The sequence below is a fragment of the Diorhabda carinulata genome, chromosome 9 (genome assembly GCF_026250575.1).
Source record: "Diorhabda carinulata isolate Delta chromosome 9, icDioCari1.1, whole genome shotgun sequence".
Taxonomy (NCBI): domain Eukaryota; kingdom Metazoa; phylum Arthropoda; class Insecta; order Coleoptera; family Chrysomelidae; genus Diorhabda; species Diorhabda carinulata.
This window is the reverse complement of record NC_079468.1, coordinates 16,060,472-16,079,142: the sequence shown is the minus strand read 5'-3', so window position 1 is coordinate 16,079,142 and position 18,671 is coordinate 16,060,472. Positions and strand designations below refer to the sequence as shown.

Below are 18,671 nucleotides of genomic sequence, written 5' to 3'. Positions count from 1 at the left end.
AGAGGGACGAACTAAAAGAAGGTAAGTCTAAGTTGTGGAAAGAGTTTAGAGAAAAAAATAGAGAAAACGCAGATAGTAATCCGAAAATGCTGTATCACATACTGTAATCAATCAGAAAATAGGGGGAAAATGCAATAAGCAACTGAAAAACTACAAATGGGATTATAATAACCGAAGAAAATAAAATATTAAACAGATGAATAGAAAACTTGGAAAAGTTCTGATGCTGATATACCAAATTTAAAAAATATAGTAAATATAATATATGACGACACAAATAGGCGCAGGGAGACGGAGCGGCTAAAGTGATATGGGAAACAAGAATAACAGGAAAAAGAGAAGTGGCAAATCCAGAAGGAAATGTTATACAAAAATAGCAAATTAAAAATGAAGACAAAATAAATAGAAAGCAATGGAGAGAGCTAGAAGTACAAGAAATATCACATATACACCTTTGGTAGAAGAGGTTACGGAAAAGTGAGTGAGTTGGTAGTTAATCAAAGCACTGAGTCAGCGACTCAAATTTAACATTGGAAATCAACGAAATAGGCAAGAATAAAAGTCTTTTCAATTACTAGTACAGATAGCATATGCAACATCTCTTCACTGGCTGCCTTGAAGGTAATAATGGTTCAAGAAGTAATTAACGACAATAGGTCCAGTAGAGAATTAGAGTGTAGATATTGTGATGACGACAATTAAGCTCCGGCACACTTAGTTCTGGGAAACCATTACAAGCTTACGCTGCAAATTTGTGAGTCAAGAAACTTCTAACAACTTTTTTGAAACTATCATCAGCTATTGAAATTCATTAGAACCAGAAGTTAGTAGACAGTAAGAAGAGTTTCGATTTGTGGGCACCATAGACCTAGTAGCACAACTAGATTATTAACGAAAAATAAATGTTTACATAACAATTTTCGGAAACTGAATGTTAGTTAAAATACTCTAAATATATATTTAGATTATAAAAAACTGTTTCATTCTTATTTGAGATTCAATAATTTTGTTTTATTTTTCCGTAATTAATTTTAGAAAATATTTTCGTTAGTTGATATAATTGTTAATAATTCCCATTTTGTTCTGAATGACATATTTTTAGATTTCTTGTTTAGATTTTTTTTTACCTTTTATTTCTTGTCGTTTATTTCCTAGCTTGTGCAAGTTAAGTTCAATAGGATAGGATTCATTGACAATGCGCAGTGCTACAAGTCACTTTTGATTATTTTAAGCTACTAAAGTTTTGTATATATTTACTTTCGATTTACTTACCAGATTTCGCACCATGTTACATCTGGTTCTAGAAACAAATGTCACGAAAAGAAAATGAAATCGTTTCACAAGAGTTTGTCTAGTCATGAATTCGGTGTTAGAATAAATATGTTGCCAAGCACAATTCTTATCGGAAGATTCATTCAAATTTCCTCTTATTTTTCATTTTTCACTGGAACAATTCACTGTATTTTTAGGTACACTTTGTTTACGAATCGACTTTCATTAGAGAATGTGCAAAATATTGACGAAACAGGTATGATATGATTCATTTGTTTACTTACAGAGCTATTGTTAACTTTTCATATCATTTACCGGGCTTCTCAACGACACAATTACAACCTCCAACTAGTTGCTATTTTTGTTCCAAAGGAAATTGATAACAAGCGAAAAATCACATTCGATCGTTGCATAAAGGAACGAAAGTCGGTGTCGTTTCATAGAAAACGTTTTATATGGAAAAACCGTTTCAAAAGATATCTTTTTGAAAAGATTGCGGGCAATTATGTATATTGAGGTATTTTCACCCACTTAATTCATTCAAAAATATCCTGTTGATCTACCTAGGGAGTGAAAACCATTCGACATGCTGGAAATTGATTATGGTGACAAGTGGTGCAACTAAGGGGTGGGTGAATTGGGCCCTCGCTCACGACCACACATTGAATGAGGCGAGTTGAAAATGAAAAACTACTTAAAAATAAATATGAAGCAGAACCGATCGTATGATTTAACAATACAGTAAATCGAAGCACATTTAGCTACAAAAGGACATATTTTTTCTTAAAAATTGAAAGAAACGCTAAAGAGTTTGTCAATATACTCTCACCGAGCTTTCATATTTTTTCACTATCATGAGTAGTTATATGGTGTCACAGCATATTTGGTGAGAGAGATTCATTGGATAGATTTTAGGAACAAACGCAGATGCATGGAAATTAGTATACACTACAGTACTGATGCGTTATTGGACAATAAATATAACCCAAACTAAGTTAAAGTAAACCCATCCAAATCGAAGCTAAACAGCTTAACAAAATCAACAAACAGTTCCCCATCCGAATGTTATTGTCGAATAAATAATAACGTGAACTAACATCATTTTTTATTTGTTCTTAACGCACGTCCTTCCTCATCTCTGGTTACGCCCAAACTCCTAAGAATAGATCTCCAAACTAAACCTCTCGTTTGATTTATAAATATATTCCAAAGCGCCGAACCTAAATTAACCAATTCAAATACTAGTAAAATTGGAATTACTAATTTTTGACATCGATAAATGGATTCTACGACCTCCAAAAGACTAAACTAACGTGCTCTTAATATGATAGTCCTTGTTCTGGTTCAATTGACTTTCAAAGTTTATTGATTGAGTTGAAGATTCACCGCAAACATGTTCAAGCAGCGGTTTTGCGTAAGATGGTAACTTGGAATATATACTTATACAATTTACTAACTTCAATTGGATTCTTGTATTACGGATTAATTAATGATGGAAGAATGACAGAAGAAAATCAGAAGCTGCAGAGAATGAGAAAATAGTTTAAAACCGCTAAAGAGCAGTGGGTAGAAACACAGATCTAAGCCCTGCACATTTTATCCTTAACGTATAAAGGAAAATGAATACATGGATTATACTGGGATCCAAGGTTTCCTTATAACTTATATCAGAAAAAACCCCAAATAGGTCTTGTAGCACGAAAAAATAAGGAGCAATAAATCTTTTCATAAAGATTCCTACCCAAACATTGGCGCTGGATGTGTCTATTTACTGTATCACAAAATGTTATCTGAATATACTACATTAAGAAAATTTGGATTTTCATCAAAATCATGAAGATTTTACAGAATTTCGAAAGTAAGTTTGAATTTTATCCCGAGAATTCGTGAATAAGTTGAACTTCGTCTGAATGCAGTTTTTCTTTCTTTAAAAACTTTAATAGAAAAGATTAGTCGTCGCTTATTGATGGTCTTCTAGATTTTGAATCAAATTTGCGTACTGTGCTTCTAGCAACTGGAGGTATTTCAAAATGTGTTCCTTTAAATAAAGCACATGGGTGGTTCCGTTCTAACTGTGATATTCAATGTCCTGTATTGTTTTTTTGTACTAGTCATTAATTAATAATCAATTAATAAAAATTTTGTGTTAATTGAATAATTCTTAAGATATTTAAACATTATTTTTATACAATATAACTTGCCACTTAAAGAAAACTTATACTACATCACTTGAATGTCAGTACCGTGTCATGTCCATTCCTTGAATTTACCGATAAATTATTAATTTTTTTTGTCGTAACAAATAATTTAAACTAATTACCTTATAAATTCTAATGTTTATGATCAAACTGAGGAAAATTGATGCACTTGTTGTTTAATATCTTAAGTTACCATGTCAGTACCGTGTCATGTCCATTCCTAGAATTTACCGATAAATTATTAATTTTTTTTGTCGTAACAAATGATTTAAACTAATTACCTTATAAATTCTAATGTTTATGATCAAACTGAGGAAAATTGATGCACTTGTTGTTTAATATCTTAAGTTACCATGTCAGTACCGTGGATAAATGAGTCAGTACCGTGGAACTCAAAATCCGACATTTGTGTCTTGCTCGTGATACTTTGAAGTTGTAGTAAATTCCTCTTAGAGTTTTATTTTTACAGTAAAATAGATGAATAATATGCATAAAAAAGTTAGAAAAGTTAAATTTTAAAATCTTGAAATTTTGAATACAAAAAATCACAGTTAGAACGGAATCACCCACATGCTTCTTTATGACTTCAAGGTCTACTGGTATAACCAACATTAAAATTACCATTCTTTCTCTATTGGTTAACAAAGATATAATAATATTGGTATGTCGCTAATTTCAAGATTTACACTGGTGAACAGTTTTTCATTGAAACAATCGAAAAAAATGATAACATATGCTCTTACTGTGTAACTTAAAGTTTTAATTCTTCTAATTATGTAGTTGTTCTCATAATTTCAGAATCAAGTTTATTTTATTTTCATCATTTCTCTCAGTTTTTCCTTATGAACGATATACGTTTTGTGAATTTTGTTCATTTCCTTAACTTAGCTCGGTGTATCTAACAATTGGTTGTGAAACGTGCTAAGTAAATCAAATGCACTGATTTAAAAAAAATTTAATTAATCAAAAAAAGCGATGAATGAAAACAAAAAAATTTATAAATTATGTAGAATATAGCAATCACGATTTCCAATGATATATATATATATATATATATGAAGTAATTTAACCAATATTTCTGGTTTATATTTGCCGGCTAAAAGTCTTTCCAGATAATTCAAAATCAGAGACAAAATATTTGAGATAAATAATTTTGGTATAACGGATACCTTTAATCGACTTATTCAATTATCCTAAATTATTTGGAGACTCTCTGTTTTAGCATTTTTTTCTAATAAACCGAACAGAAATTGGATTATTGACAAGTTACCTTACTTCCTGAACAAACTGTATGTATACCTAATAATAAGAGCGAACGTTCATAGAAGTCAATGGAAAATATTTTATCGACCAATTTCAAAAAGTTATTAGAATGATGGATGAGATACAATTATTAGAAAGTATTGTATTACAAAAAATAATCAGCAATTTATCACATCAAACAAACGACTGTGTCGGAATACATAATGTAAATCCCGATGTAGATTCTGTATAATCTAATAAATAACGTTCCAACCATCTAAAAATTGGGATGATTCGAAATTCCACTCAAGAATTCACTACTTTATTACAGTCTATCAAAATTATAAAATGAATTCAATTTCATTTTATGATTATGTTATGTATTCACCCCACGTAAAGGTGAATGTACTTACTTACTTTTTTATCAATAACAACGTCCCTTGTTCGAAACTCCCAAAAATTGTGCAGTTTAGTTTAATCATTTAATCAAATTATTCTCGATTTCTGTAGAGAATCGGACAAAATTTTTGTGACTCTTTAGCCGCATAATGATAATAAACTTTATAGAGTGCTAAAAAGCGATTATAATACAGCTATAACAGACTGAATGCGAATGAGCCCAGAATCCATTTTTGGTGTAGCCATAAGTGCTGCTATTACACTTCTCAACGGTCTACTTGCTAGGCAGGCTCTGGAGAGATAGATAGAGACACCTGGCATGGGATAAGCCAAGGCACACATAGATGGGTTTTCTGTACCAGTACTGCTGGTGCTTGGAGGAGAAAGAAACTGCATATTATATAACTTGAGAGAGACTAATACTTTCATGAGCGTGGTTTAAATACTTGGGCGAGCCTTACAAATCGCTTATCTTTTCAAAGCATATCGTCCTTTGATAATTTCAACTAGGACACGGTGGACCTAGTAGAAAGTCTATGTGCTTAATGGTCTTTGGCCGGCTGTTATCCAGCTATAGAACTATTGAGTAGATAGAAGAAATGAACAGCGAAGTGGATCTAACAATTTCAAACAATATAGCAGCTTCTCATCTTTCCAGGTTGACTTCCAGAGAAAAAAGCAAATGAGGAAACTAATGCAAAAACTTTAAATTCCTTAAGATGATATTCAAAGGCTGGCTGCAGAAAACTGATTAGTACGAAACGAAATGAAGGAAAGATCAGACCAGACACGCCTGAAAAGAGATTGATATGAATGGAAAAACAAGAAAGAGAAATAAATATACTAAAAATACAGAACAAATATATTTGCTCAAGAATCGACATCGAAGCGAAGGAGGAGCGGGAAAATGAGAAGCAACGACCAAATCTAAAATGTTTGTGATTGAACAATCTTCATATAATGCCGATGGAGATGTTATTGGAAAAAGACTGCCAAGTCGGTAATTTTGTGTTGGTCAAGTTTGACACCATAAAAAATCACCGTGTAGGATGAATTGAAAATTTTAGTGACTTCATGGCAGCTATCAAATTCATAAGTGTAAGATAACTGTGTTCTTAGATACCTAAACTATAATAAGCGTCCGACTGGATGACATCAACACAAAATCACATAGGTCGTGCCAAAGATCAGATAAGTATAAATTTATTTTCTGAGCCTTTCAGTTAAATTTGTGAAGTGTTTAAGAAAACTATTGAATTTTTGTATAATCTTCGCTTATTTTTGATTTTTTTTCTAAATATAGTAAGGTATTTATTGTATGTAGCAAGTTTTAACGGTAATATATTTGAAATTGTGTGATTTAGGAATTCTGTGCACTAATCTTCAGCAGAGTTATCCAAACTATCGACCCCTCGGAGGTAAGACATTGTTTAGAAACTATTTTGTAATATTAAGACCAATTAAACTAGAAGATTCGTTCATTGCACTAATTGAGCTAAATATTTGAACTACGGATGTAAGAAATAAAAATTCAACTCTGTATGAAAATGACAGTTTTATTACAGTTTGTGTAGGAAGAAAGTACCTAACGCTCCCCCTACTCACATTTGACATGCTTATTCCAAAGATTTTTGATTGCTACTGGTAGATATATAAGTATACCCAATGAAGCTTATTTCAAGTGATATGTTTCTCAACTATACAGATGAGATAATGAATGTACTAAAATTTTCCTATTTCCTGCTTACAAACAACATTTAACATAGTAAAAACGAATATTGCTTCCTATTATTGTATCATTTGGAATATTTTACTTCTCAAACTAATGATTTCAAATAAAATTTGTTAACTATTAGACTGTAATTTGTGTTATTGAAATAAAATATTCTACCCCTTCTATACGTTCGAGCAGTAATCCCTTTAATCACTGCATAACCATTTGTTAATCTCGAAAATGCTCCTAATGGAGATCAGAAATATTTCAATATTCAAATTGTCATTCCCAGTCAATTGTCATTATTTTCATATATAAAAAATATTATTTATCGTTTATATTTACAATCCAGCCAGATTGTGAACGGTTTTCAAAAGATATAACCGAAATATTCAGTCATTGCTATGAAACATTTATTTTCTTTCTGTCTCCCACGCTACATAATGATCAATGTTTCTAAATTGTGCATTCACTGTTAGAATTAGAGTATCTTTTATTTTGCTACTATCTCAATCGTAAAATCATCGAAAACTTTTTAAATATCTTCAATATTAAAATCACCTCATCAACTCTATTAACTACATTGGAAAAGACTATCTCACTTTCAAAATAATGATCTATATCTATCTCACCCATTATATTCGGATAGATATTGTGCTAGTGATACTTTATAGGGATTTTTTTTCTTGATATTGTTAAAAATAGATTTTACAATAACATCTAAGAAGAGCACATACGCAGCTGCTGCCAAGCTCGTGAAAGTAGCTATTCTGCCAAAGACGTTCCCTGAAACTGTTCTCAATGTGGACGAGCAAACTTTGGTGGAGGAGGCACTAGTAGATGAGATGTTCTCTGCATGGCAGCATGATATCCAATTAGGAGCATCTTCTTTCGTCTGGGACTAGTTCTGGTCGAATATGAAACACTACAGAAAGCTGAGTGGTTACGGCTAAAGGTTACATAGCACGTGGTAAGACGGGATCTGAATTAATGAGGTGTGCTGGAGAAGACACACCGAAACTACCCATCGCCACTTTGTTCCTTTCTAGGAGTAAGGAAGTAGAAGTAAAACGGCTTTGACAGCTAATAGGAGCACAGAATAAGAGATACCATACCTCACAATGGGAAGTCCTAAATAGGAAGGACGAAAGTAATGGTCAGCTCTTAAAGGTAGGTACAATCCTTCCTGGCAATCAAGGCCATCAGTTAACGGCCTAAAGTAAAAGAAGGAAAACAAAACCACTCCTATTACTTGTGATGAAGGCATTAAAGATGCCAAAGAAGGTCTAGAGGACGCAGATAACTTTCACATCGAAAGTCTGGGCCGAAGGGAATTAACCTCCAAGGCCTCAATGGGAATGCTCAAGCAACGAGACTGCCATGGAAGAGCACCATTAATGAACCGCCGAACATAAGAAAATAAACAACAAATTTTGATAAGAGATCTCGAACCAATTCGAGCATACCTCGAATACGAGAAAACATTTTAAAAAATCGTTATATTTCCGAGTTACTTCGATGGGAACGGGCCTCCATCGCCATCAGAACCACAAAGACTAGTGGAGTACTGCCTCAGGTAGGAAGTGCCAATACTTCTAAGATGCGATGCAAATGCTCACAACACTGTTTGGGGAAACACAGACACCAATAGTAGAGGTGAGAAATTTCTTAAAATATATTCTAACTAATATCCTTTGCATGCACAATGTAGGGAACACACTAACCTTTGTAAAAGTATTGAACATCCATTTTTTATCCTATGTATACATAAACTAGGTTTACGTGTACCTATAAGTAATTTTTATGTTATTGTCTCTAAGTATTATAAAGATATGCAAGTAAAGTCACGAGCGACAGCTAGTTGATAAAAGTCATTGAGAATATGTTCTTAATTTTTGAGTAATTCTGAGAATGGAGAATTTTCTTATTCAACTCGATCCTTAAACAAAGGATTGTGTTATTATATAGAAGAGGGGTAATAACTACACTAATATGCTCAGAATGGAGTCTTAACACATAAAGCTGTAATTTTTTAGATGAATTCGAAACTAATATTTTTCAAAGATTCGTGAATGTATATTTCATTACTTCTTTTTTCACTGAATGTTTATTTTGCTTTTTAAGTACTCCGCAACATATATTAATCAAACTTGTTTTAATGCCTGAGAAACGAAAAATCTAATATAAACGTCAACTTTTCAACGAAAGATCTGGGCGCAGAAGGTATTTGTAATTTATAATAATAACAAAAGTTCTGGAAGCTTTGTTAAAATTTTTAAAAATGTTAATTTTCTAAATGAATATGAAAAAAACAGGTGGTTTTTCGAATCAGATGAAATGGTGTTCAAATCAATGCTGCAAGCATTTTCGAGAAGCAGTGATAGCCCATATAGCCGAAGCAATATTTTCTAAACGTAAGTTCAAATAAATTTTTGTACTTTCGTCCATTTAATAATCCTTTCGTATTCATTTCAAAAGAATTATCGATTTTTGTGGTATTGTCCACGATTTTGCTTCACTAAACTCGCATAAGTAGAAGTTAACACTCATTTCTAATCGAAATACAGCAGTAACACATATGGTTACAAAATTAATTTTTAGTTACCATCAAAACGTAAGGTTATACAACCATCATATATATTGTTACGAACAACTTGCGAAATGGGTACTTAGGCCGACCCTGTCCAGCTAAAATGGAATTTTAAAATTTGGCGAACACGCGCGGCACCTTTAATCTGTTTTTTATATGTGATGGACGAACCTTTGATGAACTATTTATTATAGAAATCGATTGATTACAGTATTTCTTTTTAAAAAAGTCTATTTATTTATTTCTTGTATTCCTTTTTGTTCGAGTATATGAATAAGTTTATGTAGCACAGTTAGTTTTAAATAAATAGTGGTAATGATTAGAACGAAAAAGAGAAGTGCTATTTATAAGTGAATTATTATAAATAGTGTATAGTGTGTAAATAAATTAAGAACATAAGAGTAAGTGTTAATTAATTTACCCCACGTATAGAAAGTGTGTAAATGAATACGAAAAACATTACAATATATTATCAGTAATAATGACCTTCAAACATAGATACTAATAAAAAATTTTTTTAAAGTATTCGTGGATAACTGGTTAAAACAGTTGCTTTAATTGAGAGACTACGTTGTTGTAGAAAAATCACACGCATTTAAAAGATTTTGATATTCACTTGATATTCGTTCTTAAAATTACATTTTTTCGGAATTCTAATTATAAGAATGCTTTAGAAAAAATTGCGAAGCTAAGAATGAAGAGGTACTAAGAAAATATTGAGTATCTTTTGGAAAATTTTTCCTTGTTGAAATTTTTTCTCACTCTAATATTAAAAAGGAGATTGTATACAGGAATGTTGGAAGTTTCATATAAAAAATTCACCAAACAAATGTATATCCGAGAAAATGGTTTATAACATCAAAAACTGAGTAGCTATTTTATATTGAACTTGAACATTTTGTTTATCAACTTTCTCTGAATACTTCGTAAAGTCTACTCAAATGGTGCAACGAATTATTTATAAAATTGCCAGAATAGTTTATTTGATTGATAATTATGGAGTGTATATGCCGTTATTATATAAACATAATACATTCTACGCAGAATTCCCAAGAATTCAGGAAGATTATCCAGGAAATAAGTATAAATGGAAAATTTCTCACAAAATAATAATTTAAGTAAAGTACAGTACATGTTGGTAATGAAAAAAAAATTCTTCAACACTCCTATATATCAACCAGTCGAAAAAAAAAAGGATAAAGGGAGATAAATTGAAGATAGTATTGCAGAGACTAATTTAGATAATAAAACTATGAAGAAACATATAAAACACAGGAGAATGGAAGTAGTGAGACATGGAGGAGAAGATCTTATAATATAATAAAATTAAATCAATGGATGTTGAGAAGAATTAGAAACTAACGTAGTACCAACAAGTGTGAGAATAAATATAAATTATGCAGAAATAGATGAAGCAACGGAAAATAGTACAGAACTTTGAGAATAGCAAAGATTCATTAGATATGAAATAAAAAACTGAAGCTATAGAAAATAATAACACCTTATCAGAGGTGATATGTGAGAAAGGCAACAATTGCGTTGAAAGGAGAAGAAAAACAAAAACAGTAAGAGTGGAATGCAACAAAATAACAGTCAATAGAAGAGAATGAAGATATAATAGCAACGAAAGGCAAATAAAGAAATCGTATGATAAAAAAATTTAGAGAAATCACAAAAAAAAGTTCACCAAACTACCTCAACTCTAATAAGATAATAAAAATGAGCTTGAGAACAAGTGAAGTCTAAAAAGAAAATAATATTGTTTTGGTAATCAATAGCGTTGGGCGAAATGAAATAAAAATTGAAACTGGAAAAAGTAATAACAAAGAAAAAGAAAACAATATTCAGTAACTACTTGAACTCTTCTAAAGGCTAGAGGAATAACTGAGGCAGCAGAATAAATAGAAAAATTATACTTACACTTTAGGGCATAAGTGTAAAAAATTCTAACCGAATTATCGATCTTAATATGGCGTAATATACTATTAGTATTCTGCATTCGATATCAATGACATGTTAAAAAAACAATTAACTAAGAATTGTTCGAAAATAGCGTTAGATCTTAGATATCAAGATTTATCATTAATATTTCTTAATTAATTGGAATGGTCACTTTAAAACGATCCTATATACATTTGAAGGGAATTTATATTAGTAAAAAATTCAGTTACAATTGTTGATTGAAATGTTACATCTTAAATTTATGGATAATTATGAGAAATCACATGCTTGATTGTACTTTTTTCAACCAAGAATCCATTTTAATATATTTTTGATTGAGAATAAAATCTCCAAATTCAAATTGCTTATAAAAATTATCACACAATTCATTTACCTTTAGAAGTAAAACTGAAAGATCGCAATCTATAAGAATCCTCATCCTCTTCTTCGGGATTGCTGTTGTGTCTCGCACGAGAGTCTGGCACATCCAAGAAAGCTGTGGATTTTCTTTGATATACAGAAGTACCTCTTCTCTGTGATCCTTTTCTTCTGATATGCGGAGATACTTCTGGAGTGATATCCTGTTCGGCCAATTTCGGTTCACTAGTACTTTGACTTTTGACACTATTAGAAGCAATTGACCGATTTTTGACTGATCTTCTATTATTGGTCAATCTGGCACTCTGAGATCTCGCGGCGGGCCTTCTTCTTCTGGTACTTTCCGGGGAAGCACCTGAAGGCGGAATCGCCTCTAAGCTCGTAGCGCAGATCGACGCCGAGCGGCCTTTAGGACGCGGTAAACCGTGTGTTCTGTCATCGGTCATGGCGAAGACTGACGCTCTCGACGTTCAAAACTCCAACACTGCCGCCGTCGGTGGATGCCCGGTTAGTTGGTAGGTTATTTCGGGAATCGACATTTACATTGCGTTCGTTGTCTGTTATTTCTCTTTTGGTCAATTTGCGAAGTTGTCGGAAATGAATTATATCTTTAAAATGTTGACAATACACTTTTTCCAAACTTTTTGCATTCAAAATATATTTAAAAAACTTTGTAAGCGGTTTTTGTGAAGAATTTAATTATGTACGAATTTATCGTATTTATCGTTATTCTTTTAGAATATATCAGAAGGTATTGAACTGCTTATTATATTTATAGTAACACAAAAATTATTAACGAAAAATCTTTTTTAATTATTAGAAATTTGTGTATGGAAAAAAATACTCAAAAACTTGTTTATAAATATCTGAAAAAGATTTTTGAAATCATTCGTGTATAAATAGTTAATTGTACAATAGAAAGAAATTAATAATCTTAGGTATGTTAAAGTATTGTTATAATTAATAATTGTGTATATTACTTGTAATAGTAATCGAAATAACAACGATTCTAAAGTTTAGTTCGTACGAATCAGTAAAATATTTCATTAATATCTTACTTCTTTGACTTTCTTTATGTTTTTGTTGATAAATAGTCTTTATTTTGTGATTTATTTAATTGCAAATTAGTTTTTAAGCAATTGAAAATATTAAAGTTTCGACCCATTTCTCTCTTTATAAAAATATGACTTAACGTTTTTTAATAGTACCTGACAGTCAAAATTGTCTTAAATGTACCATGAAAACACCAATTTTATACACAAAAAACCAACAATATTTTTTGTACAACTATGAATACGAATTTTCATTGTCTGAAGTCGGCCTTCGTAGCAGAAGCATATACTGGGTGATTGAAATATTATAACCATCATTAGTCGTCATATTTTGAAATTTTATTTATAATCTTACAGTGTGTTTAAGAATGCCACATCAAACCTAATTTTTTTTTTTTAAATCGAACAGCCTATATTTTATTGCATATTTTGAATCAGCTTTACGTACAATAATATAAGGTTGTGATATGTTCTACAGCGTATTTGAGAAGTTATCTTATACAATTATTACTGCGACCAGGATATTGAACTTCCATTTCTATGAAAAATTAGTTATAACTTTTTAAATACCTTATGGAACATATCACAACCCCATATTATTGTAATAGCAGAGTCATGGTAATTCCAAATATGCAGTAAAATATAGAGTTTTCAATGTAAAAAACTGTAACTTTGATATTTCGATTTTTCAAATTGATATCTCAAAGGATAAAGGAGTTACTACTTTATCACACCAATAAATAACTCTGTAAAGGAGATAGTTTCAATAACAAAATTGATATTCCTAACAAATCATATTAATGTCTATTTTCTTCTAAAACAAATTAAAACATTTTGTGAAATTGTGGAATTGCATCTTCAAGAAATTTTAAAGGTAACTGATCAGCAGCAACATGGGAATTTATGTTGGAAGTAATTGTTTAAACTATCAAATATTATTCCAATGGAAGAAATTGTTTTATGATGAATAATCACTTGAAAATTGATTTCTTCGAAAAGTAATATTTCATATTAATTTTGTGAATTACGATGGCAGACTTTTTTTCACGGTGACAAAAAAGTTAACATTTCTGCATCTCTATTGATGAGTTTTTTGACAGTTGTACAAAAAATTATTCATTCTTTGTTGTTACATTTCAAAAATATGAAGCAGCCATCAAATAAATCATTTGCAGTTGCATTAAAATTTAAAAAATAGAATCATTAATTTTAATCGAATTGTTTAGGTCTTGTAGTTCAAAAAGATTTTCATTATTTTGATATTCATGTAATAGGTGACCTATTAATTAATTCAATTATACAAATAGTCATACTTTGATCACGGTCCCAGAAACAGGTCTTGAAATTAGGGTAGCAGGATGAGTCCTTTTTCCGACAGATCAGCGTTCTGATCGAGGGACGAATGCGCAATACAGCTTAACGTAGCCAAATTGTGTTGTAATTGTAATAATATTACAATTTTATCTATAATTGATGAATTGTTATGAATAAAAGTAGTAGACATATGTAACAGTAGTTTATGAAGTAAGTATCATGACAAATGACAAATTTTTGCTCCTGATGTTAGTGCTTCGTTTTTCGTATTTGAATCGGTTTTTTTTTAAACGTCCATTTATCCGATTTTTATGTTTTGGTGGTTTTATAGTCTAAATATCGATTCTAGTTAGAAGGGCGATTTTATCACGAGTGGAAATGGGTCAAATCAGCATTTCAATTTTTTGGTGTATTTTAAAATCCAAAAGAGTTGTTTTAAAAAGGTGTAAGTCCACTTCCCCTATGGAATCTGTACCTTCGCCTGTTATCTGCAGTCAGCTGGTACTGTTCATTTTTGTTTATTGTTATTATAACCTCCAAAATATACTACATGAGACAGTGGCTAGTTAATTGCTTTGGCTTACATAATCTAAGAGTAAAGACACAATATTATTCTTGTACTACGAAGGTGTAGCACGAAAAAGCCTTAATGTTGTTTACTTTTTTCTTAATGAACTAGTCCGGACCCGTGCTGCTCCGCAGCAGTGACTATGTGGATAATTATAGCTTCGTCATAAAATCAATCAATACTAATGTTGTCAAAGGTATACAAAAAGTATCGGGGCACGATCAAAAAATCAGCCATCATTTCTACATTGTTCATAATACAATAGACTATGTAATTTCACACTACTTCCTTCCAAACAACATTGGCTGTGCGTCGACCCTTTGGTTTAATCTCTACCTTGACATTTTTGAACGATTTCCCACGTGATAGGGCTACATACAACTCTGTAGCTATATTAGAACCTGAGATATAGATCTTTTAATGTAGAAAAATTGCCAAAAACCTACAAAAATCCATAACTCCACATTGAATGTCCGCGCCTATCTCCTCTCCAACTCAACCGATTTAAGTGTTCAAAAACTCAAACGAAAAAAGCGAGTGTTTTTAAACCAAAACGAAGTCTATATCTTGAATAGAACCTGAGATATTGAGGATAGAACGTGTGTATGTGAAAAACTCCCATAAGTAATGTACAGGGGAAAATCGCATTTGAGTATAACTTGAGAATGGTGAAAATTAGATGAAATCCAATGGTTGATGGCTGATCTGTGCATCAATACCTTTCATTGAAAAAAAAATAAGCAAATCGGTTGGGTAGAACGCCTGAGCGGACTAGGAATGGAAATCATCAATTTTTTTAATATATAAGATTCCTAAAATCAGTACCAACCCAATAGACTGAGCTTCGTCTCTTTAGTGATAACTATTCAAGCCAAAACAAAAACCAAGCGATGTCAAGGTTCTGCTTATACCTGACAGATTCAGGTTGCTTCCAGAAGGTCACTCAGAATTTCCAAGTTAGCGGCCACAATTTTCTCCCGTGTGACAGGGATTTCGGAATATCTAAAGCTTTAACGAAACATGACCACAGTTTTGATGTTTATGAATAACTGACATGACGGTTTAATATGTTTACTGTTCATGAGGTTACATCATCTGACATAGTTTAAGATTTTGAAACATGGCAAAATAGGTTGTACAAAAAATCGTGTATATCATAAAACGGAAAAACACTGATAAGAAGGATAAAATGTACTTTCAAATTAGTACTCCCTTTATTTCCATTTATGAACCTGAGTTAAATGGATATATTAAAGCCTACCCTACAATAAATGGCTAAGACAAAAGCGAATACTCTCTCCCCACTTTCTGTTAAGGCATACCAAGGTCGAGTGCCAATAAAAACTGCAAAGAGGGAAGATATTAAAAAACTGAGATCCTACATTCCAGACGAGCATCGTGAATTTTACGAAGAAATTTGTGATTGGCCAACTGATGACAGACAAGAGATTACCAGTGGTTTCGAGGTTGAAGAAACCAATGGTGATCCATAAAGGAATATGGCCTCAAATCTACATCCTTGATTTTTTTTCCTCTTTTAAACTCATTTTCCCATCTTTTTAGTAAATTGTAGAAATTGTATTACAATGAAAATAACAGTTTTTACTTGACATTTAATGGTTTTTTTATCTCCTAGCAACTTAATTATTTTTAGAGGGCGATAGTTTTAGAGCTATATAACTAAATTATGGATAAAGATACAAGTGTAAAATTCTGAATCCTGTTGTAAATTGAATTTCTTAACAAGTCGACATTTTTTTAAAGATATTTTAAGTGAAATATTTTGATTTAAACAGTTTTTCTAGTTTTCCCAAGGGCTCTTTCACACCAAACGAATCCGAATCAATCAGAATCACTCCGAATCAAGTTGAATCTGATTGACCAAGATTCGGCTTCGAGCGCATCTAGTTCAATCAGGTTTGATTCGAGGTCGCACTTGATTCAACCTGTCAGATTCCTCGTTCAGTCAGTCTTGAATCAACAACCATACGAGATGGACGTGGAGTTATTAATTTTAAAAGTTAAAGAAAATAGTGCGATTTATGACGCCAGTGATAAAAATCACAGCAACAGAAATCTCAATCTTCTGTGTGGAAGAAAATTGGCGAAGAATTAAACATTCCAGGTAAGAATTATTCAGGTTGATTCAGCGGGTGTGAAAGAGTGGAGATGACGAATCAGATTTAACTTGATTCGGAGTGATCCAGATTGATTCGGATTCGTTGGGTGTGAAAGGGGCCTAAGGTTTACTTTCTTGGACTCACACCCATTTAAAAGAACCGATTACTTAGCTTTCATATTTGTTTCTTATTATAGATGTGACTTGTGCCTTGGAATTTGAATTGCATGAGAACAAATAATAATAGTTGTAAAAAACATATACATAGAGCATATGTTGAGTTCACTTAGGACGAAGATTTTATAGACTTATTAGAACTAGAACTGTTTCCAAGGGCTTCGCGGAATTTTAGAAACAGAAAAAATCATTCCTTTGAATATGATCAGGAAGAATTTATAGCTCGACTTCGATTAACTGATCAATTTATTATTGCGGACATAAGGAAAAATATGAAGAACATAAGAGATAAGTAACTGTACTAAAAACATTTTACTTATCTCTCAATATCTTTCATCTTTGCAGGATTCATGCAATTCCCAATGAGGAAAATGTATAATATCTTTGAGATATACAGCTACGGGATCAACACTACAGGCACAGGTGTTATAATGTATAGGATTCGTTACAAACTCTGGAAACCTGGGTGTATATTACATATTTAAATTGTTATCGGTATTGATAAGTTCACAACAAGCGGAATAATGGAGAAAGTATTAACTTTTATAGCAAGACTTCGTCCTGAAATGATTAAAATAAACGAGACAGAACAGCAGCTCCAAAAGTTTCAATAAGAATTTTACTGTATAAGCCGTTTTCCTTTGTGTATAGGTGCAATAGATTGCAATTACGTGATAATTTTATCTGCTGAAGGAAATAATGCGGAAATTTTTTATATGAGACAGACATGAGCCTCAAATCTATATAGATGGAAATATAGCAGCAATTATATAAATGAGGTTATAATTTGTTAAACTTATTATTGATAAATAAATAATCAATTCTATTCTTATGAATATTCATAGCATGATATATTGAAGAATTCTTAGCCTACTATAGAAGCAAACAAAATTTTAATGTCAAAAATTTTATTACTCAACGTATTCTCCTCTTAATTGGATATATTCATTACGGAGAACCTGCAACGTCTCTAGACCTTTCAATAAAAAAATGTTTCATCTTGCTCTGCAAACCAGACCTCCACAGCTTTTATTACCTCCTCGTTGGAAGAAAATTTAGTAATTCAAACCCTAAATCATGAATTTTTGCATGACAACATGAGATTTGTGTGCAGGGGCGTTGTCCTGCAAAAACAAAACACCTTTGGATAACTTTCCGCGTTTTTTCTCTTTAATTTTTTTCCCAAAGAGTGGTCAGTAATGTCGAATAGTAGTCTCCAGTTATTGTTCTAACCTTATCCAAAATATCAATCATAATTACTCCAAGGCAATCCCGAAAAACAGAACAAGAACTTTTCAAGTATGTTTTTGGACACAAAACTTCTTAGCTTAGGTCTTGGAGAACCAGAGTGACGCCATTCTATCGATTGTTGTTTTGTTTCTGGTTCGTAGAAATGTACCCAAGTCTTATTCATAGTCACATTTCGTTTTTAAATCAAGCACAGATCGAACGCGATGCTTCTACCCTTGCACGCTTTTGAACAACATTCAAACATTTGGGGATCCATTTTGCAGCAATTTTTCTCATGTCCAAATTGACGTGAACTATATGATGAACGCGTTCGTATTAAATATTCAGTGCTTCAGATATTCGAGTTAGCCCAATTCGACGGTCTGATAAAATCATGTCATGAACTGCATCGATATTTTCGGGGGCTGACACAAAAACTGGCCTTCCCGATCGGTCATCATCTTCAATGAAAAATTT

General features: G+C 31.9%; 1 protein-coding gene and 1 long non-coding RNA gene across 3 annotated transcripts in view; both read right to left on the bottom strand.

Moving 5' to 3' along the window:
- The window catches only part of LOC130898323 (GTP-binding protein REM 1), a 222,745-nt gene extending 210,477 nt beyond the window's left edge, over positions 1-12,268 (bottom strand). Inside the window, exon 1 of one of the 2 annotated variants that reach the window (XM_057807551.1) lies at positions 11,751-12,268. In XM_057807551.1, coding sequence (XP_057663534.1) covers positions 11,751-12,180 — 430 coding nt within the window. In that variant the 5' untranslated portion in view covers positions 12,181-12,268. The remainder of the gene's footprint in view (positions 1-11,750) is intronic. The other variant, XM_057807552.1, reaches the window with a different exon arrangement.
- Positions 3,368-3,890, bottom strand: LOC130898326 (uncharacterized). Its single transcript, XR_009059883.1, has 3 exons — positions 3,752-3,890; positions 3,593-3,690; positions 3,368-3,531 (listed from the first exon to the last, which is right to left on the bottom strand). It is a non-coding gene; the product is annotated as an uncharacterized LOC130898326 (long non-coding RNA).
- Positions 12,269-18,671: the final 6,403 nt, after the last annotated feature.